We start from the raw sequence: 23442 nt of genomic DNA, 5'->3' as shown, positions 1-23442 counted from the left end.
GGAACTCGAGGAAGATTTACATGGTTTCATCCAATTATGTGTACAACATTCTCCACATCTAAAGAAACCACAGATTCTTCTATCTAGCCATGTCCCCTTGAGTGCAGGTTTTTATAGAAACTATGCACTAAACGGTCCCTAATTGACCGACCCTTTCTGAAAGTTATTGTTGGCGTAGATCACAAAGCACCCTCAGGTCCGGGTCAGCCACAAGTACATCCTAGTGTTTTCTGAGGATATTAAAGATAAGGTCACTCTGATTGTCGTCAGTTCCTATTACTTGTGTTATCCCATCTTTTTCTTGGTCTCTTGGTTAGGTATGGAGGAGTGTCTGTCTCTCCCATTTTTCTGCAAACAATCATGCGGAATCCAAAATGTACTGTGGTACCTTTTTCCCTGAATCTGGTGTTCATGCCTATTGCCTATATATTAAAATCTGTGACATTAGAACAGTTCTTTCTCGACCTTAAAAATTGGCCCTTGGGTATTCCTTTGTTTAGGGGGATGGGATGGTGGCTATTCCACTTCAATAGTTTATTAGTGCTTGTAGGTTTATGGTAGATGAGTGTTCCTAGGGTCCCATCCAGTTCTTTCTTGCCCATCCAGTTCTTTCTTGATTAGTACATCCAGGAAAGGCAACTGGTTATAACCAAACTCCGATGAAAGTCGAAGGCCATCGCTACTGATATTGAGTTCTCTGACAAATTCAAGAAATTGTTCACTCGTCTCTGACCAGATGATAACAATGTTGTCAATATATCTATACCATACCCCAATATATGGATGCCACCACTTATGATCATCCCTGAATATTGTGGATTCCTCCCACCAGCCCAGGAATAGGTTAGAATATGAGGGGGCACAGGGGTTCCCCATCGCCGTACCCCTGAGCTGGTGGAAGTACTTCCTGTCAAAAGAAAGTAGTTATGAGTAAGAGTGAATTTTAGAAGATCCTCCATGAAGTCATTATGTCTGCTACACTCTATTGATCTTGATTTCAAGAAATGTCTTACTCCTCTGATACCATCCTCATGTGGTATATTACTGTACAAAGCCTCGATTTCTGGTAATGACTGCTCCCCTACATGCCTGTATACATGCTCGAGGGTTATACATGTAGAGGAGCAGGCAGAGGGATTATTCCAACTTCAGGAAGTCAGGCAGTACTGGGGGAACATTATACTGTGTGGAAACATCATATATGCTGCATAAGGGGCATAATGGGGGCATTACACTGTGTGGGGCATAATACATAGTACATAAGGGGCATAATGAGGGCATTACACTGTGTGGGGGCATCATACATACTGCATAAGGGGCATAATGGGGGCATTACACTGTGGGGGCATCATACATCCTGCATAATGGGCATAATGGGAGCATTACACTGTGTGGGGGCATCATACTGCATAAGGGGCATAATGGGGGCATTACACTGTGTGCGGGCATTACACTGTGTGGGGTATTATACATACTGCATAAGGGGCATAATGGGGGCATTACACTGTGTCGGGGCATCATACATCCTGCATAAGGGGCATAATGGGGGCATTACACTGTGGGGGCCATCATACATACTGCATAAGGGGCATAATGGGGGCATTACACTGTGGGGCCAGTAAAGGTGTCCTGTACTATGAGAACAATACGTTTCCTCCCTTCCTGTCTCCATAGTTGGGTTGTATGTATCTATTACAGGAAACAGAACAAAAACCTTATGATTCTTATAAAGGGGCAACACAAAGAGTCTCTGTGCTGAAGGGGTTAATGCCCCCTGCACCCAGTAATGGGGGGTCTCCACATACCTCCACCTGCAGAGCCGCCACCACATATATGGCTGCTCTGTGCGCACAGGAGCTGTGAAGAGGTCACAGGAGGGGAGGAGTCAGGGGTCACATGATCAGGGGCCTCAGTGGATGCAGGACTCTGCTGCGCTGGTTGTCATGGTGCTGGATGAGCTGAAGTTTATGTGTGGGGTCAGGAGGGGTTTACAGTGTGGATGTAGCAGAGCCGCGCGTGTACGAGGTGTACGGAGCGGAGCCGCGTGTGTACGAGGTGTACGGAGCGGAGCCGCGTGTGTACGAGGTGTACGGAGCGGAGCCGCGTGTGTACGAGGTGTACGGAGCAGAGCCGCGTGTGTACGAGGTGTACAGAGCAGAGCCGCGTGTGTACGAGGTGTACGGAGCGGAGCCGCGTGTGTACGAGGTGTACGGAGCAGAGCCGCGTGTGTACGAGGTGTACGGAGCGGAGCCGCGTGTGTACGAGGTGTACGGAGCGGAGCCGCGTGTGTACGAGGTGTACGGAGCGGAGCCGCGTATGTACGAGGTGTACGGAGCGGAGCCGCGTGTGTACGAGGTGTACGGAGCGGAGCCGCGTGTGTACGAGGTGTACGGAGCGGAGCCGCGTGTGTACGAGGTGTACGGAGCGGAGCCGCGTGTGTACGAGGTGTACGGAGCGGAGCCGCGTGTGTACGGAGCGGAGCCGCGTGTGTACGAGGTGTACGGAGCCATATGTGTACAAAGTGTACGGAGCGGAGACGCCGTTTCCCTCACCGCTACTGTCCCGGTCCGGCGTCCTCCAGCTCCCCTGCACCTGCTGTTGCGTGCACCGCGCGCAGCTTCCCATGCACTGTGCTTAGGCCGCTCGCGCCGTCCTAAAGAGTCCCTTGGCCGGAGGACCACTCCTATATAAAGCACCTCCTCCAAAATGGAGGTGCCTGTGCAAGGTTGTTGTTTGTGTGCTAACACTCTCCTCAGCCCTCAGGTTCCAGTGCCTGCCAGCCTGTCAGCCGTGCCCGCCAGCCTGTCTGTCAGCAGTGCCCGCCAGCCTGTCTACCCAGATCACCTGTCAGGCCAACTGCTGTGTCCGCCTGCTTGCCACCCCGGAACACCCATCTGGCTACCTGCCGTGCCAGCCTGCTTGCCAACCCGGATCATCCGTCAGGTTACCTGCCGTGCTCTCCCGCTGTACCTGTCAGCTTCAGCCTATGACCCATGGTAGTCGCCTGCTCTCACACAAGGTCGGTCCCAGTGTGGCACCTGGTCCACCTGCCCGGTCCCTCCTTGGTTCACGGAGTCGACTAAGCCGCCGTGCGACCAGGGTCGGTCCGAGTAGGCACTTAGTTACGCCCCTCTGGTCCCTCCTTGCATCCCAGCACAGAGGTTCCACCACCCGGATCCATAATAATGTCATGTGTTTGGAAGCTTCTCAGACACGCCTGTGGATGTATTTTAATGCACACCTGAAACACACTGCTTCTTTGTTCAGCATCATGGGAAAGTCTACAGAAATCAGCCAAGATACCAGAAAGAGAATTGTGGACTTGCACTTGTCTGGCTCATCCTTGGGTACAATTTCAAGATACCTGAAGGTGCCTCGTTCATCTGTACAAACAATTATACGCAAGTACAAACAAGATGGGAATGTCCAGCCATCATACCGCTCAGAAAGGAGATGGGTTCTGTGTCCCAGAGATGAACGTGCTTTGGTCCGACATGTACATATCAACCCAAGGACCAAAGCCAAAGACCTTGTGAAGATGATGGCGGAAGCTGGTAAGATTGTGTCAATATCCACAGTGAAACGAGTACTATATCAACATGGGCTGAAAGGCCACTCTGTCAGGAAGAGGCCATTGCTACAAAAGAAACATAAAAAAGCCAGATTAAGGTTTGCAAATGCACACAGGAACAAAGACCTTAATTTTTGGAGAATACCTGTGGTCTGATGAAACTAAAATTCATCTTTTTGGGCATAATGACTATTGTTACGTTGGGAGGAAAAAGGGAGAAGCTTAGAAGCCTAAGAACACCATCCCAACTGTGAAACATAGGGGGGCAGCATCATGTTGTGGGGTTGTTTTGCTGCAGGAGGGACTGGTGCATTTCACAAAATAGATGGCTTCATTAGCAAACAAGATTATGTGGCAATACTGAAGCAACATCTCAAAACATCAGCCAAGAAGTTAAAGCTTGGGTGGAAATGGGTCTTCCAAATAGACAATGACCCGAAGCATACTGCCAAAATGGTAACAAAGTGGCTTAAGGATAACAAAGTCGATGTTTTGGAGTGGTCATCAATCCTATTGAAAATTTATGGGCAAAGCTGAAAAGGCAGGTGCGAGCAAGGCGACATACAAACCTGGATCAGTTACATCAGTTTTGTCCGGAGGAATGGGCCCAAATTCCAACCAACTATTGTGAGAAGCTTGTGGAAGGATATCCCAAACCTTTGACCCAAGTCATTCAGTTTAAGGTCTGTGGTACCAAATACTAATGAAATGTATGTAAACTTTTGACTTTGCAGTAAGTTATAAAAATGCCTTAAACATTCTCTCTCTCTCATTATTCTGGCATTTGGCAAATATAAAAAATAATCCTAATTGACCTAAAACGGGAAAGGTTTATTCTGATTTCATGTCAGATATTGAGAAAAACATGCATATGTGTCTTTTTATATAGTGTATGTAAACTTCTGATTTCAACTGTATATATTGTATCATGTGCCCCCAAAAATCTGCACTTTTATTCCTCATTGGTTTTGAGTTAGTTACTCAAATCTATACCCCTGATGTCAATACAATGCAGTTTTTTATTCTAAGGCCCCGGTCCCACTATCAGTATTCAGGCAGTATTTTTTATCAGGAATGGGGGATAAATGCAGAATTGGTGCACTTGTTTCTATTATACCTTTTCTCTGATTGTTCCTCACCTGGTTTTGGCTCCCACTCCTGAGAAAAAATACTGACCGAATACTGACCAAATACTGATAGTGTGACCGTGGCCTAAGATCGCTAGTGTTGCTTTATTATTTAACTTTCATTGCAGGGACATTGGCTTCAGCTGGAATGGGCATTATGGTAAGTAGGGTTTAATTTAGAACAATAAAAGGTCTCTGTGTTTATTTCAAATAAAATATTTTATTCATGGTGTTGTTGTAGTTATTTCACATTTCACTTTCACTATGGGGTTAGTAATGGGGGCGTCTTATAGACGCCTCTCCATTGCTAACCTGGGCTTGATGTCAGCTGGCCTTATAAGCTGACATCAACCCCAACCCTATTACCCCACTGCCACCGCTACAGGGCAGTGGGCAGAGCGGAGGCTTAGTGCCAGAATTGGTGCATCCTATGGATGTGCCACTTCTGGGGCGGCTGAGGGCTGCTGTTTCTAGCCTCGGAGGGGGCCATTATTTATGGCCCTTTTCTAGGCTATTAATATCAGTCCCCAACTGTCTACATAGCCTTTGCTAGCTGTTAAAAGAGGAGGACCGAACGTCATTATTTGGGGGGTGCCCCATTTTAATAGCCTGTAAAGGCTAAGTATTCAGCTGGGGGGCTGATATTAGTAGCCTGGGAAGCTCTGTGGGTATTACCCCCTTCCCAGGCTTCAAACATCTGCCCCAGCTGTCTGCTTAACCTCTGCTAGACTATAAAATTACGGGGGACCCCACACCAATTTTTAAGAAATCATTTAATTTAACAATAAATGATAACTACAGTAACCAACAGTCACTGTACTAATTATATACATGACTGACACCTTTCTATCTATCTATTCTATGTGTATAGCTATTCTTTCTATTCTAAATTGTTGGGCACCGATGTATTGTAACTGTATGCGGCTGATGAATTGCTGGCTTTTAAAGAGACGGGTGAGTGAAAATCGGACGCCACTCGCATGGTCCAAGTGATGTGCGTGCGATTTTTTTCACCTACCCGTTGACTTGCACTGGCGAGTCTCGTCCGAGATACGTGGCAAATCGCAGCATGCTGTGAATTTTTTCTCAGCCCGATTTCAGCTGAGAAAAAAAAAAAATCGCAAATGAGATGTCACTCATTCATTAACATTGGTCCGAGTGAAATTCAGTTTTTTATTGCTCTTCCTCAACTAAAGCAGAGAGGGAAAGCGCGTGGTGGATGCTGGGCTGTGATGTGTGATGAAACCCCGACCACAGCCCATCAATCAAGCGGGAGGGCGTCACTTGCTCGCGTCCGACTGCAGCCGGAACTTGACGTGACATCAGTGGATGTCGGAGTCGGCTGCAGCCGGGGTCACGTGATGCCTGGTGAGCGGCCAGCAATAGCGCCGCTCACAGGCAATAAAGAACAAGCAAGGTATTTACAAAAATACTTGTTGGCACAATTTAAATCCATGGGGGCATTGTTAATAGTAGTGGACAACCTCTTTAAGGCCTGGAGGGAGGTCGAAATGTATCTTTTGGTAGATAATGACTGGGCGAAAAGAGTTGCTAACCGCAGACTTAGGAAGGCTCCTGTCTTTAGGGTGGGGGATTTTGTGTGGTTGTCCTAAAAAAATCTGTGCTTAAAGATCACATCTAGAAAGTTTGCACCTAAATTTGTAGGTCCTTATAAAATTATTAAAATTTTAAATCCTGTGACAGTTTAGTTGCAACTTCCTATTGCCTGGAAAATCAATAATCATTTCCATTCTTCTCTTTTAAAAAAATTTGAGGGGACCTCAAGACATAATTAAGGTGGATTTGGAAGGGTATCGGGTGTATGAAGTAAGGCGAATTCTTGGTTCCAGGTGGGTCAGGTACTGTTTGCATTATCTCATCAAGTGGAAAGATTATGGTCCTTAAGATAATTCCTAATATAGTTTAGGGTGTTATGGATAAATATATAGAATCATAGAATGGTAGAGTTGGAAGGGACCTCCTGGGTCATCTGGTCCAACCCCCTGCTCAAAGCAGGATTCACTAGATCATCTCAGACAGATGTCTGTCCAGCCTCTGTTTGAAGACGTCCATTGAAGGGGAACTCACCACCTCTCGTGGCAGCCTGTTCCACTCATTAATCACCCTAACTGTCAAAAAGTTTTTTCTAATATCTAATCTGTGTCTCCTCCCATTTAGTTTCATCCCATTGCTTCTAGTCTTTCCTTGTGCAAATGAGAATAAAGATGATCCTTCTACAATGTGACAGCCCTTGACATATTTGTAGACAGCTATTAAGTCTCCTCTCAGTCTTCTTTTTTGCAAGCTAAACATTCCCAAATCCTGCAACCGTTCCTCATAGGACATGGTTTGCAGACCAGTCACCATTCTGGTCGCTCTTCTCTGAACTTGCTCCAGTTTGTCTATGTCTTTTTTAAAATGTGGTGCCCAAAACTGTACACAGTATTCCAGATGAGGTCTGACCAAAGAGGAGTAAAGACCGATAATGACTTCACGTGATCTAGACTGTATGCTTCTGTTAATACATCCCAGAATTGTATTTGCCTTTTTTGCTGCTGCATCACACTGTTGACTCATGTTCAGTCTATGATCTATTAGTATACCTAAGTCTTTTTCACATGTACTGTTGCTTAGCTCTATTCCTCCCATTCTGTATATGCTTTTTTCATTTTTATTGCCCAGATGTAGTACTTTGCATTTTTCCCTGTTAAAAACCATTCTGTTGGTTGCTGCCCACTGCTCCAGTTTATTTAGGTCTTTTTGAATCCTCTCTCTCTCTTCTCTAGTATTAGCTATCCCTCCTAGCTTTGTGTCATCAGCAAATTTAATCAGTTTACCCTCAATTCCTTCATCTAAATCATTGATAAATATGTTGAACAATACAGGTCCCAGGACGGAGCCCTGTGGTACCCCACTTGAGACATTCATCCAGCTGGATGTGAAGCCATTTACAACCACCCTTTGAGTCCGATCACTAAGCCAGTTATGAATCCACCTAACAGTTGCCTGGTCCATTGCATACTTGGTCATTTTTTCAATAAGGATGGTGTGAGATACTTTGTCAAATGCTTTGCTGAAGTCAAGATATACTATATCTACAGCATTTCCCTGATCCACCCAGTCAGTGATTCTGTCATAGAAGGAAATTAAGTTAGTCTGACATGACTTGTTAGTTACAAACCCATGCTGACTCTGGTTAATCACTTCATTCTTATCCATGTACTTACATACATGTTTAATAATTTGTTCAAAGATCTTTCCTGGTATAGAAGTCAGACTCACCGGCCTATAGTTCCCTGGGTCCACCTTCTTCCCCTTTTTGAAGATAGGAACAACATTTGCTCTTCTCCAGTCTTCTGGGACTTCTCCTGTTCTCCAAGAATTTTCAAAGATTATGGAGAGTGGTTCTAAAATTTCTTCTACGATCTCCTTCAGTACTCTGGGGTGTAATTCATCTGGACCTGGAGACTTGAACTCATTTATGTTAGCTAAATATTCCCTCACAATCTTTCTGTTTACAGATAACCTGGATTCCTCTATTCCTTTAAAAGGACAGTGAAGATCAGTTGATGTTACATTTTCTTTCTGAGAGAAAACAGATGCAAAATAGGAATTAAAAAGTTCGGCCTTCTCAACATCCTCTCTTACCATTTCTCCATTTTCATCCTGTAAAAATCCTATAGCATCTTTGACTTTTCTTTTACTTTTGACATACCCCCAAAATCCTTTTTTATTGCTTTTGACATCTCTTGCAAGCCTTAATTCATTGTCAGCTTTAGCTAACCTGATACGTGCCCTGCAGGATCTGCAGACTGCATTATAATCTTCTTTAGATATGCCTCCCTCTTTCCATTTAATAAACATTTCTTTCTTTCTTTTTAGCATGTGTTTAAGTTCTGTGTTCATCCATCCTGGTTTCCTTAAATGCTTCCCATTCTTCCTACTTTTCGGGATTGTTAACGATTGTGCTTTGAGAATCTCATTTTTAAAAATTTCCCATCCTTCCTGGACATTTTTGTCCTTAAGGACATCCAGCCATTGGATCCCTCCTATTCTCTTTCTGAGTCTCTTAAAATCTGCCTTTCTAAAATCTAACCTTGAAGTCTGAGTCTTCACATGTCTTCCTCCTCTAGTTATCCAAAATTCTATAATAGCATGATCGCTGCCTCCTAGGGTCCCAGCCACCTTTACCTCCTCAACCATTTCCTCCCTGTTTATAAGGATTAGATCCAAAGTAGCAGATCCCCTTGTTTTCTCCCCTACCTTTTGGAAGATAAAGTTGTCAGCAAGAGAGGATAAGAATTTGCTTGACCTGTCAGTTTTACTTGAGAGAGATTCCCAACAAATGTCTGGATAGTTGAAATCTCCCATGACCACTACGTCATATTTTTTGGAGAACTTGGTCATTTGATACATAAAGAGTTCATCCATATCTTCAGCTTGCCCAGGTGGCCTGTAGTAAATGCCTACAATGGTGTCCTTTCCGTTGTTCTCTCCTTGTATTCTTACCCAAACAGTTTCCACAGAACTCCCAGTCTCTGAAGCTTCAATCACTGTGCAGATATACGCTTTTCTAACATACAATGCAACACCTCCTCCTCGTTTATCAAGTCTGTTTCTTGCAAATAAGTTGTATCCTTTTAGCCTTTTATTCCAATCATGTGTATCGTCCCACCAAGTTTCGGTGATTCCAATGACATCATATTCCTTTTCCTGCATTAGTAGTTCCAATTCTCCTTGTTTGTTGCCCATGCTTTGTGCATTTGTATAAAAACATTTTAGTTTGTGATTGGTTTCTCTTCCTCCCATATTTTTATTATTTAAATTGTTTGTCTTTGTTCTTCCTTTCCACTTCCAGTAGCAGAGATCTCAATAGTATTTGTCAGCTGTATGGCTTTTTCTGGCCTTTTGCTTCCCTTCCCACATTGTTCTAATTTAAAGCTCTTCTGATGAGTGTAGCAAGGCGACTTCCAAATACATGTTTTCCAGTCTTCGTAAGGTGCACCCCATCTCTAGCAAGTAGTCTATCGTATAGGTAATTCATTCCGTGATCCAGAAATCCAAATCCTTGTTGACGGCACCATCGACGTAGCCAGTTGTTCACCTGTAGAATCTTATTCCACCTCATTGTTCCATGGCCATCCACTGGGAGGATGGATGAGAAGACCACCTGCGCTCCCAATTCTTTCACTTTCTTGCCTAAGTCTTCAAAGTCACTGCAGATGGTTTCCAGGTCCTTTCTTGCGGTGTCATTTGTCCCCACATGTATTAGCAGGAATGGGTAGTGATCTGTAGGTCTGAAGAGTCTTGATATCCTGTCAGACACATCTTTAATTTTTGCTCCTGGAAGACAGCACATTTCTCTTGAGGTTATGTCTGGTCTGCAGATAGCGGCCTCTGTTCCTCTTAACAGGGAATCCCCCATGACCACCACTCTCCGTTTTTTCTTCACAACATTCTTCTTTCTCCATCCAGGAGGATTCTGAGGGCTTACAAGGTTATTCATTGCTGGCAAAGTCTTATTTTGCTGTATTTCTTCATGGTTCTCCTGCGTGAGAGCCTGGTACTGGTTCCTGAGCAGTATGGGTGCTGACTGCCTCTCGATCTTCCTGCTTCTGTGGGTCACATGCTTCCATTCCTCTGCTTCGTCAGGTGCAGTTCGAATTTCTTCTCTTTCTGAATCATGAAGAGATAATTCTGCTCTGTCTAAGAACTCTTCACCTTCCTTAATGATTTTCAAGGTAGTTAACCTCTCTTCTAGATTTCGCAACTTTTCCTCCAACAGGGACACAAGCTTGCATTTCTGGCATGTGAAGTTTGGCTTTTCCACTGGCAAGTCTGTGAACATGTAGCAGGATATGCAGCTCACCAAATGGCTCCTGGACTCTTCCATGTTCTTATTGTTAATGTTCTGAAAACAGTGAAAAAAGCTTAAGAAAAAAGCTTCAAAATGCGCGCGCCGGTAGGCGCGCGGTTTACCGATGTCCTCTTTTCAGCTCCAACAGCCAAAATCCAGTGTTCTTTGAGCTCGCGGAGACTCTTCACTTACCCCAAAATGCAGTGGGAATATGCAAATTATCTCCTCAGGACTCCTACATATGTATGATTATGGAAGTTATATGAAAATAGTATGTATTAAGAATTGTAGACAATACAAAATTCCCTCCTCCTGCCCGAACCACATTGTACCAATAACCTCATATTGATCAAAGATCCACATACTACGTGGAACATAGTATGACAGAATTACTGACTGGGTGGATCAGGGAAATGCTGTAGATATAGTATATCTTGACTTCAGCAAAGCATTTGACAAAGTATCTCACACCATCCTTATTGAAAAAATGACCAAGTATGGAATGGACAAGGCAACTGTTAGGTGGGTTCATAACTGGCTTAGTGATCAGACTCAAAGAGTGGTCGTAAATGGCTTCACATCCAGCTGGATGAATGTCTCAAGTGGGGTACCACAGGGCTCTGTCCTGGGACCTGTATTGTCTAACATCTTTATCAATGATTTAGATGAAGGAATTGAGGGTAAACTGATTAAATTTGCTGATGACACAAAGCTAGGAGGGATAGCTAATACTAGAGAAGAGAGAGAGGATTCAAAAAGACCTAAATAAACTGGAGCAGTGGGCAGCAACTAACAGAATGGTTTTTAACAGGGAAAAATGCAAAGTACTACATCTGGGCAATAAAAATGAAAAAAGCATATATAAAATGGGAGGAATAGAGCTAAGCAACAGTACATGTGAAAAAGACTTAGGTATACTAATAGATCATAGACTAGTCAACAGTGTGATGCAGCAGCAAAAAAGGCAAATACAATTCTGGGATGTATTAACAGAAGCATACAGTCTAGATCACGTGAAGTCATTATCGCACTTTACTCCTCTTTGGTCAGACCTCATTTGGAATACTGTGTCCAGTTTTGGGCACCACATTTTAAAAAAGACATCGACAAACTGGAGCAAGTTCAGAGAAGAGCGACCGGAATGGTGATCGGTCTGCAAACCATGTCCTATGAGGAACGGTTACAGGATTTGGGAATGTTTAGCTTGCAAAAAAGAAGACTGAGAGGAGACTTAATAGCTCTCTACAAATACCTCAAGGGCTGTCACATTGTAGAAGGATCATCTTTATTCTCATTTGCACAAGGAAAGACTAGAAGCAATGGGATGAAACTGAATGGGAGGAGACACAAATTAGATATTAGAAAAAACTTTTTGACAGTTAGGGTGATCAATGAGTGGAACAGGCTGCCACGAGAGGTGGTGAGTTCCCCTTCAATGGACGTCTTCAAACAGAGGCTGGACAGATGTCTGTCTGAGATGATTTAGTGAATCCTGCTTTGAGCAGGGGATTGGACCATATGACCCAGGAGGTCCCTTCCAACTCTACCATTCTATGAATCTATAACATGGAATTATGGAAATTCCCTAATGATTATTGACTAACATATTAATCTGATAATAAGAGCTTGCTAATGATCTCTATTACTTTTAGGGAAATTACAGAATAATAAAAGATAAGTGATTATACTGATTGGCCTTTGAACCTTACGTGCAAGACGGACTTAACTGAGAGTCAGCTTGACTTAATTGTTTACATATTAAAATAATGACTCATTAGCGACAGATGTCAGCCATAATTCTGAGATAAGGCAATGAGGTAATGTGTGGAAAGGTTCCTGATTTTTCCTACAAAAAGCCTATTTGAGACACTACTCAGTGTTAATTTGTGATTTCTCTGACCGTATAGATCCTATATACAATTTGGTGGCAGACAACTAAGACGAGAACACACACATTTTGTGTGCCCCTAACAGGGGGATCTTCATGCGATCAGATAGACAGATTATTGGGTGCGGCTGGGGAAAACCCAGCAGTCATGGTACACGTTGGTACCAATGACAAAGTTAGAGAGAGGTGAAAGGTCTTTAAAAATGATTACAGGGAATTAGGAGAGAAGCTGAAGTACAGGTGGTGTCTTCAGAAATACTGCTGATTCCACTACGTCACTAGAAAGTCAGCAGTAACTTAAGGAGATAATTGTCAGGAAGAAAGGGTTTAGGTTCATGGAGAACTGCGCTGACTTCTCTGTCGGCTACAGGCTTTACGATAGGGACAGGCTGCACCTCAATGGGGAGAATGCAGATGTGCTGGGGGAAAAAATGGTCAGATGGATGGAGGAGCTTTCAAACTAGGATCTGGGGAGAGGGAGGGTAGAGTAGACAGAGAGAGTGAGACATTCAAGGAAAGTAAGGAGGCGAGTAGCCGTAATAAATGTGCTAATAGTATTAAATGTCTGCAGGCAAATGCAAGAAGTCTTGAAAACAAAATGAATGAATCAGAGACTCTTAAGTCAGCCACAGATTATGATGTGGTGGGCATTACAGAAACCTGGATGGATGAAAGCCATGACTGGGTGACAAACACAGAGGGTTACACTACATTGAAACGGATAGGAAAGAAAAATAGGTAAAGGGGTGGGAAGTTTCGTAAAAAACAATTTAAGACCTCAAGCTCAATGACGACATGGGGGCAGGTTCGACAATGTACTGCACACATGTCCAACTTTTGATTATATTTGACCCACGACACCAGAACCACCACACTTATGTGAGGCCATTATTCTGCATGGAGGACTTTGTGGGGCCCATTATACTGGATGGAAAGCTATGTGGGGCCCATTATACTGGATGGAAAGCTATGTGGGGCCCATTATACTGGATGGAAAGTTATGCGGGGCCAATCATACTGTATGGAGGACTATGTGGGGCCCATTATACTGTATGGAGGACTATGTGGGGCCCATTATACTGTATACTGGTTGGTCCATGACTTTGTCCAGGTTTTTCATTTTGGCCCTTTGCATGTTTTGAGCTTTACATCCCTGATGTACAATCTGTATGGGTAATGTACATGGAAATGGCAATAATGGAAAGCTGCTAATTGGACTTTGCTACAAGCCTCCTAATATAGCTGAACATGAAGAGGATGATATGCTGCAACAAATTAAAAAGGCAACAAAAACAAGTCATGGTCAAAAGTGTTGGCTCCCTTGAAATTGTTCCAGAAAATTAAGTAATTCTCCCAGAAAATTATTGCCATTACACGTTTTGTTATACACGTTTATTTCCTTTGCATGCATTGGAACAACACAAGAAAACAGAGAAAAAAAGGCAAATTGAACATAATTTCACACAAAATAGGTCGGACAAAATAGTTGACACCATGCCAAAATTGTGAGTAAACAACTTTGTTTCAAGCAAGTGAAGCTTGTTCAAATGCAATTGTGGCAAGTAACAGGTGTGGGCAATATGAAAATCACAACTAAAACCAGATAAAGGGAGAAGTTGATTCAATCTTTGCATGAGTCTGAGGACTTGAAAACCAAAATTGTTGAAAAATATCAATAATTTCAAGGCTATAAGTCCATCTTTAGAGATCCGGATGTTCTTCTGTCCAAGGTGCGCAACATAATCAATAAATTTACAACACATACAGTCAAATATGGTGGAACTTCAAAAATGTTTTGGGGTTGTTTTGCTGCCTCTGGTCAGGTACCTTAACTGTGTGCAAGGCATCATGAAATCTGAAGATTAGCAAAGGATTTTGGAGCACAATAGAGTGCCTAGTGTCAGAAAGCTGGGTTTGCTTGCTAGGTCATGGATCTTCCAGCATGACAATGACCCCAAACATATTTCAAGAAGCACCCAGAAAATGGATGGAAACAAAGTCCTGGACAGTTCTGACCAGCAATGAATCCGGACCTAAATCCCATTGAACACCTGTGGAGAGATCTTAAAATTGCTGTTTGGAGAAAAATATAAAAATCTGAAAGTCCTCAGTGGTTGATACAATCTTTTCAGTTAGCCATTAGTCAGCAAGCTTTCGAGACTACTCAGGTCTCTTTATCAGACATAGTATAACACAAAACAAAAAAACAAGCAATGTGAACATTACTTGTTTTTTTGTCTTGTTTGCATTCTGTGCAAATTAGGGGTGTGGCATCCGCCTTGTTGAGCTGGTCAGTATATATGTAGCTTACCACGGGCTTAGGTGGTCTGATATTGGGACCCGGTTCTATTTGTCTACCCTTTAATATGCATCACTTCAACTTTGATATACAGTAAGGTTTTTAATATAGACAGTGTAGGACCGTCCCAATTAGGGTCATCTTGTCGCTGGTGGGACGGCTTGTATACTTTTTTTGATCAAAAATAGTTCACTAAGTACACTATATTTCATATGCAACTTTGCATTACATTTATGTATAATGATGGTAGGGTATGTGATATATTTTTTGTCTTTTGTAGGTTTTGTATAGTATAACACAAAATCTGAATAGTCACATATTAATACACAACAGGGCACAGGAATAATGCAATAGATAAGACAAGTGACGTGAAGCAGAACTATCATCATGGGAGAGGGAGAAGCAGTTGTGGCCGTAAAAAGGTTTGGCCACAAGTAGATCTATTCTTTATTTTTTTATTGTGTGGTGATGAGAATTCATCCTTGTTCTAAGTTTTTGCCCTGTCTCCCCTACATACATGTCCCAGTTGGACATTTGGTACATATAATTAAGTACACTACATTAGTTGTGATTCAGCTGAAAGTACCTGGGATCTTGTGGTCCTGATGTGAGTTGGGAAACTTTATCTTGTCCGTGGTCATTATAAATGGACGGGTTTTACATTTACAGTTGGTGAGAATGAATTTTATAAGTTTCACCACAAAGATGAAACTATCCTCCCGGTCATGTAGATTGGGAGGAAGAAGGCGCTATGGTGGCTGCGAATTTGTAGACAGGGAACCGATGCCTGTCCGTATGGATGTATGTATTGTAGATTTAGAGTTTTTTTAAAATTGCGCCAGCGATAGTGGAATGGATTAGGGAGACGGGGTAATTAGTTAAAATTCCTTTATTGGGTTACAATTATTAAAATTGGAATAGAATAGGATATAAGATAGTCCGTAAGAAGTACACTAGGTCCGGGTGTGTACAGTAAATTTTCAATAAATAAAATAAAATAAAATAGAGTTCATAGATTTCAATACATGAATATCAGTTGAATAGGCCAGTAGGTAGTTCAATGGAAATGGGTCAGTACTGGCATATGATCCCGGTTTTCCTTGATGGAGGTATTGGTGCGAAGACCTGGTCAGACGTGGTGATCGTACCTCAGCGTAGTGGGGTTTTTTGCTTCTTTTTGGATTTAGCTAGGGAGGGGGGGGGGGGGTGAGAGAAAATATAATGGGAGTAAGATGATTCTTTTAGTATAGAGTTGTGCATACAGTTTGGTGATCAGGGGCGTGATCACGTACCTTCTGCCGGATGTGATTGGCCCACTTTTTTTTCGTTGATCCTGTCTGTGGGGCCTGTAGACTTCACAGTGTATTAGTCATATTCAACCGCTGTGTCAGATTCGAACATGGCCAATGTCCTGAGAAGGAAGAAGCAGGGTGAGCTGGGTCCTGCCTGGGGACCCTGTTTAAGTGGGGTCCGACCTTGGCCCCCTTGACCTTGTATCCTCCCGGTCAGTTTGCTTTCCCTCCCAGTACCTTTTTATTCCAACAATGTTAGGTTTCTGGGAGATTATACTTGTTCCCTTTATTTTTGGTTCTCCTTAGCTTGCCTTCTTTGCCCTATATGAATGTGTTTTTGTTTCTCACTCAGAGTTTTCGTATTTTCCTTCATACTTTCCTTTCCCCTGGTTGACAGTGTGTTGCCGCCTCCCCTCTGGTTCCTCAGGAGGTATGAGAAACTCCTCAACGGCTTATTAGTTAGTTGGGTGTGTGGTGGAGTTTTTAGTTGTGCAGCTAGGGCTGTTCTAGTCTGTACAGAGACTAGTTGGGTGTAGTTGCGGCATTCTCCCCTGTGTGGATTCTCCGGTGGTTATCAAGATGCGCTTTCTGGTTAAAACATTTCCCACATTCTGGACATGAAAAAGGCTTCTCCCCTGTGTGAGTTCTCTGATGTTTATAAAGATATGATTTGTTTCCAAAACATTTTCCACAATCTGAGCATGAAAAAGGCTTCTCCCCTGTGTGAGTTCTCTGATGTTTATAAAGATATGATTTGTGTCCAAAACATTTTCCACAATCTGAGCATGAAAAAGGCTTCTCCCCTGTGTGAGTTCTCTGATGTTTGATAACATTTGATTTCTTTGCAAAAGATTTCCCACATTCTGAACATGAAAATGGCTTCTCCCCTGTGTGAGTTCTATGATGTCTGATAAGATTTGATTTCTCTGTAAAACATTTCCCACATTCTGAACAGGAAAATGGCTTCTCCCCTGTGTGAGTTCTCTGATGTTTGCTAAGAGTTGATTTCACTGTAAAACATTTCCCACATTCTGAACAGGAAAAAGGCTTCTCTCCTGTGTGAGTTCTCTCATGTGCGATAAGATATGATTTCTCTGTAAAACGTTTCCCACATTCTGAACAGGAAAATGGCTTCTCTCCTGTGTGAGTTCTCTGGTGCCTAACAAGATCTGATTTCTGATTAAAACACCTCCCACACTTTGAACAAGAAAATCTATTCTTCGCTGTGTGAATTTTTTGAGGTTTAAGAAAAGACTGTTTGGGAGGAAAACTATTTCTATATTCTGAATGTGAAAATAGCTTCTTAGCATGAGGAGCAGTTCGTTTTTTAATGCTTGTTTTGTGACTTTGATTTTCCTTAGTAGTCGGTAATGAATCAGAAGACAGGACCTGTTTCAAAGGATCAGATGACAGATCATTGCAGTGAAGGGATGATGGTAAATCTGGAGAAATGTCATTCATTTCAATTGTATCCTGTTGGATCAGAAAATTATCTGATTTGAAAATTGAAGATGTCAGCTGTCCCTCTGATCTCCTGGTACAGACATCTACCCAGAATAAAACCGAATATTATTTTTTAATAAAAAAATCCTTGAATTTTATATTTTTGAACATTTCTACTTAAACTGTCCATAAAAAAGGCAAGTTATATAAAAAAAAAATCACTTATTCACCAGGACAATGACTGTCTGATAGAAAACCTCATAGAAAGGAGCAGTAGAGCGTGGTGTTCAATTGTTTGTTCATTCTGCCTCCCAAATATGGAATAAAAAGACACCAAATGATGTTATGTAGGTGAAATAATACCAATAAAAACTTCTACTTATCTCACAAAAAACAAGCCCCCACTCAGGTCCATCATCTGTCAATGGAATAACAGAGGTTTCCACATTATTAGTGGCTCAAAGGCTCTTGAAAAGCAACATGGCTTCCATAAACCAATCCAGCAATATCCGCTCTCCCAAAGTCAGATCTCCCCCTCACTTCTGAGCCTTGCAGTGCGCCCAAACCACATTCAGCATCCATGTATTTGGCATTACTATAGTGAGAAGAACCCACTTAATTTACGGTGTGTGTCTCCTGGAGCACAATCTGGGCACTATGTGTTGGGTAATAAAATAGCATATTTGCAATTTTCACTCTCCAACATCCACTGCGTGCTAATTTCTGGAAAGTGACTGTGGAGTCAAAATAGTCACTACTCCTATAGATTAATTCACTGAGGGTTATAATTTCCAAAATGGAGTCACTTTATGGGGATTTCTACTGATCTGGTCTTCTACCATTTTGTTATATTAGGGCTTCTGCAAAAGGTGTGTCCCATCTCGTCTGGGACGTCTACTTCTCCTCCTGCTTCGACTTGTGTGACGTCTGCTTCTGTCACCAGGAGAAGCCTTATTCATTCTGCAGGTGGCGCTGGTGATGGAAGAGACGTCAGAACCAGAAGCTCTGGGCGGCGCAGGCTCTGTCCAGCCACTAAGATTAGGGTTGCTGGTACCTGTAGTACCATCCAGTCTGGCAGTATGGGTGTGTGTGCTGTCCAGCTGGAGTAATCTGCTCCCGGCTTCAGCCAACTGGAGAGCACCGCACCCTACTAAAGCTGGAAGCATATCGCCGGAAGCTGCCAGATACAGCCTTGTTCTCCTCTGGTTCAGTCCTCTGTGCTCAGCTCCCGGCTTGTGTATTTGTTTCTGTTGTGACCTCGGCCCGTTTACTGACTACTCTTGTGTCTCCTGATTTTGTATTTTCTCTGCCCTCCTGGTTCTGACCCGGCTACCTGACTATTCTTCTTCCCATCTCACTCCACAGAACAGCAGGTAACACCGTGGCCCAAGCCTAGGGGTCTCTGTGTAAGTCCAGATCCATGTAGAAGGGATAAATGGTGATGGGCAAAGTAATTTGTGAAATCTGTAAATGGGGTAGATAGTGCCAAGCCTAATCGTGGTAGCCATCTTTTGAGCTTCCAAATGACCATAAACAGTGCCCCCAATACATTGTCTCTGGGAACTATTCCAGCAAAATCTGCATTCCTAATAGCTAAATGGCGCTCCTTCCCTTCTTAACCTGCCATGTGCCCAGACAGTAGTGTACAACCGTATACAGGGTATTGTCAGATTCAAAAGAAGTTGGAAAATAATTTGTAAGGTCCATTTGTTTTCTTATCCTTTGTGAAGAATTCCAAAGTTATCACCACATAAAGTGACACACGTCAGATTTGAAAAATGGCCCTGATTAGGAACAGAAAACTGACTGCAGGAAGGGGTTAAAGCAGAGGATTACTGAAGTCAAAAACTGTGACTATAGACAATAAAACATCAACTGAAATGATCAAACTCAACAGTCTCCATCAGAGAAAAATGAGTAACTAGTGGTGAAACCTCTCTGGGGTAATTGGAGTATGGGGCACGGTGGCTCTTGGCAATCTAAACTATCGTAAGGAACAATATTTTCTGTCAGATGAGTGTCAAGAAGAAATATTAGACATTTAAAGTGAACTTTTTTACAATACTGCAGAGCTGAGGTGTCTTAAATTTAGATCTCGGGCATTTGGAAGAGGAAATGGAGATCTTTCTGAAAGACGACCAGGGAGTTACAGACTCACATAAGTGAGGCCGGCCGATCCCACCACAATGAAACTACGAGGGTCAGTCAATAAGTAATGCCTCCTATTTTTTTTCTCCTTAAATAAGGTAGTTATGTTAAATATTTGAATTTGGCACAATTCCTCAAACCTTCTTCTCCAATCCACAGCAATTGCAACTTCCTGCACCAACAGGTGGCAGGACTGTATCCGTTTGCAAAATGGCTGACATCGATGTTCGTATTAGACAACGTTCTGTGATTGAATTCTTGCATGCAGAAGGTGAAACGCCCATTTGAATTCATGAGAGACTGAAAAATGTGTACGGTGATGCAACAGTGGATGTCAGTACTGGTAGACGATGGGTTCGTCGCTGTAACACAGCTGAAGGGCCATCACCGTTGGCTGACAAAATGCGGAGTGGCAGGCCAGTAACCGCAGTGAATCCAAGCAGCATTCAGCGAGTCGATGACATCATTCGTGGTGACCGCCGGGTGACTGCAGATGAATTGTGTGCCATTATCTGCCTCAGTAAAGGCAGTGTGATGAAAATTATTGGACAACTGGGATACAGAAAAGTTTGTGCACGGTGGGTCCCAAGAATGCTTTTTACCATGCTGGAATACATGCCCTTGTTAAACGGTGGACCAAGACTGTGGAAATGGATGGAGATTATATTGAAAAATGACAAATTAATTGTTAATGTTGTGGTTTTCAACCTATGTAATTGCATTTGAATTTCTTGCCAATTAAAAGGAGAAAAAAAATAGGAGGCATTACTTATTGACTGACCCTCGTATCATACAGAATGAACTTGTAAAAAAAAAAAGAAAGAATATGAAAACATGTAACATCCCCAACAACAATGTACGTATGAAGGGAGAAATCCAACACTAACCTGGAGTTACACTCATTTATGGTGGACTATTGAAGCTACTATGAGTCCTGACCAGAAGAGTAGAGAAAGTATTAGCACCCCCATTTCAGGAGAGATTGTGCAGTAATCTGAATTCCTTAGGATGAAAACATAATGTAATTTATGACGTGGAGTGAATCCATGAAACCAGGGCTGGAGCCAACACATCTCCTGCAGGCGTGAATAAATGTATATTACAGCCATCAGCCACGCACAGCTTAGAGATATATCATGGCACAGGTGTAATGTTTTTTGTGTAGTTTATCACAATCCTGTTTGAAGTTAGTCGGTTTTAAAAGAAATTGAAGTCAGGATAAAGGGAAACTCTGCTGTTATTGTACAGAAATTCACACTTGTCCCTCACTGCACATTTAATGTCGATCATAAAAGTGAAGCTTGGCCAGAAAGACTGGACCTGGTCTTGTAGGGACCATATGAGCACATTCAGCCGCACAGAAGGGAGAGAAGGTAGATTCATCCAATAAGATATCAGGGATCTAGGAAGCCAACACCATCATTACCCTCCACTTTCTCTTACAGGCCCATCATAATATTTTTCTTCAAGTAATTTTCTGGCTTTGTGGTTTACAGATCTGGGCAGGTAACGTCTCCTAAATCACAGGGTGTAGGTGGATCCTCCAGGTTGTAAGTTCTATAGAAAAGGGCTTTCACAATTTCCCAAAGTAATTTGAACATTTTCGGACGGAAGAGAATGTTTTGGTCTAGTGGCAAAATGGTGATCACACGATTGTGATACGGCCGGACTACATCACCGATAAAGCAGCCACAGTCGGTGACTGAGAAGAATCTGTGACTTCTCTGTATTTAGTGGTTACTACTCACCTGGGTAGTCATATGTAGGAATCTCCTCTTTACACCGCTCATCATCCCTCACATATGTCTCTGTAGTATTAATATGGGTCAGATCTTCACCCTGAAACAAATATTGTAAAAGTCACAGACAGATGGAGAAGTCACATCTATGATCAGCTCTAATCCTGCCATCTCCACCGTTCTCATTACACAAATATAAAACATATAATACTGGTGGATAAAACAGAACTGAGCACAAGACCTTCACAGCAGTCTACACATCATAGGGGAGATCTCATGACACCTTCTCTCCATCTACCTGATGATCCTGAGGAACATTGGGATCTTCTTGTTTACAGTTCTGTGGAAGAAGAGGACGGGGACATCTGTCTGGTGTTGTCCTCTTACTGAATAGATCTGGAGGAAACACATACAGGGACTGAATTCATTCTTTCCATACAGATAATTATAGGCCGTGTGTATTTAGTCCTCTCTATTACCTGGTGATGTGAGGGGCTGGGTAAGCTCCATCATGATGTCCTTGTACAGATCTTTGTGTCCTTCTAAATACTCCCACTCCTCCATGGAGAAATAGACGACGAAATCCTGACACCTTATAGGAACCTGACAAATACAATGATACCGTCATCCCCCCGATCCCTTCATAGCGTTACTGTATAATGTCCCAGCATTCCCAGCAGTGTCACCTCTCCAGTCAGCAACTCAATCATCTTGTAGGTGAGTTCTAGGATCTTCTGGTCATTGATGTCCTCATGTATCAGGGGGTGAGGTGGAGGCCCCGTGATTAATCTCTGGTTATGGAGAGACACATTAATAAATCTCCCTCCAGACATTTCCAGGGTCCTCACCTCTCCAGTTCTGTCCATCTGTTATTCCCATAGATAAGAATGATGTAATGTGACGTCATCAGAATCTCTCACCTCTCCAGTAAGCCGGAAAAGGATCTCCAGGGTGAGGTGTAATATCCTCTCCGCCATCTTGTCTCTGTCCATATCCATCTTTGATGGATAAATCAGGAAAATTTTCTTATGTAGAAGATCTTCACTGAGAGGATCTAATATTGTAGGGACCTGAATGAGAAGAAGATGAGCCGATGTAACATCATAAAAATCCTGTGTAATAATACAGCTATTGGAGATAATGAGGGGAAACATATAAGGAGATTTATTATTTTACAGTATTTAGTTTTTTCTTTACATCTATTAATAAAACCTATATATTTTAGGCCACAGACAACAAGCAGTTTCTTCCCCGGAGTCTGCAGCTGAATACGTTTCTCATAGACTCATCTTCTATAAAGCTAATTCTCGTCTAATTTTCTGACACTGGAATTGACATTGAGAATAACCTCGGCACTCAATGGTTCTTATAGAAAAATTTTTTTTTAATGCAGTCCAAAAACAAAAGTAAACGTTTCGGTCGATCTGACCTTAATCAAGAACTATTGGAAATTGCACAAAGAACAAAACAATAAATAAAAGAATAATAATAAGTAATAAAATAAAAAAGCATATGCAAATGGATCATAGCGCAATAACATGATAATATCTCTTGTTTAACCTGAACAATAAACATGCTGTCAAATAGTGCATAATATTTCATCAAACCCCATTAATGCAGATACATCATAGTATAGAGCAAGTATATATACAAATTGATGAGAGGCGACACCTACTAGATTGCTGGATGGTGTTCAAAGGTAGGGATTCAAAAGTGTGGAGATATGGTGACACTGGCTGCTTGGGTCTGCAGAAAAGAGCAGAGAGTGGCAGACTCAGAGTTATCAGCTGAGAGGGACTGTGGAGGCAGAGATAGACCGATTAGAGCTGGACGTAGCATACCTGTGACCCAGAGTTCCTGGTTATAAGGTGGTGCTGCACGTAGTGGCTTAGAGGATCGCGGTGTCCACCGCTAGTTCCTGGTGCTGTGCGCGTTGTCCTGCAAAAAGCAAACATGGCATCTAAGAAGGTGTGACAGAGTTCGGCTGAATGCCCTTCCTCCCCAAGTACTCGATTGTATGGGGCTGCCTAGTTCCTACAATACTGAAATGCCTAATAATGGTGTCTGGGCCTGCAATG

General features: G+C 42.6%; 1 protein-coding gene across 1 annotated transcript in view; it reads right to left on the bottom strand.

Moving 5' to 3' along the window:
- Positions 1 to 23442, bottom strand: part of LOC141229255 (uncharacterized) — a 57610-nt gene that overhangs the window by 27549 nt on the left and 6619 nt on the right. Inside the window, 8 exon segments of the mRNA XM_073667444.1 lie at positions 16578 to 17581; positions 21374 to 21464; positions 21663 to 21760; positions 21844 to 21967; positions 22051 to 22155; positions 22285 to 22434; positions 23040 to 23110; positions 23206 to 23302. Coding sequence (XP_073523545.1) covers positions 16578 to 17581; positions 21374 to 21464; positions 21663 to 21760; positions 21844 to 21967; positions 22051 to 22155; positions 22285 to 22362 — 1500 coding nt within the window. The 5' untranslated portion in view covers positions 22363 to 22434; positions 23040 to 23110; positions 23206 to 23302.

The sequence above is a fragment of the Phyllobates terribilis genome, unplaced genomic scaffold (assembly GCF_046119375.1).
Source record: "Phyllobates terribilis strain yellow unplaced genomic scaffold, ASM4611937v1 Scaffold_470__1_contigs__length_1423970, whole genome shotgun sequence".
Lineage (NCBI taxonomy): Eukaryota > Metazoa > Chordata > Amphibia > Anura > Dendrobatidae > Phyllobates > Phyllobates terribilis.
The sequence above is the reverse complement of the archived record's forward strand: the minus strand, read 5'-3'. Positions and strand labels throughout refer to the sequence as shown.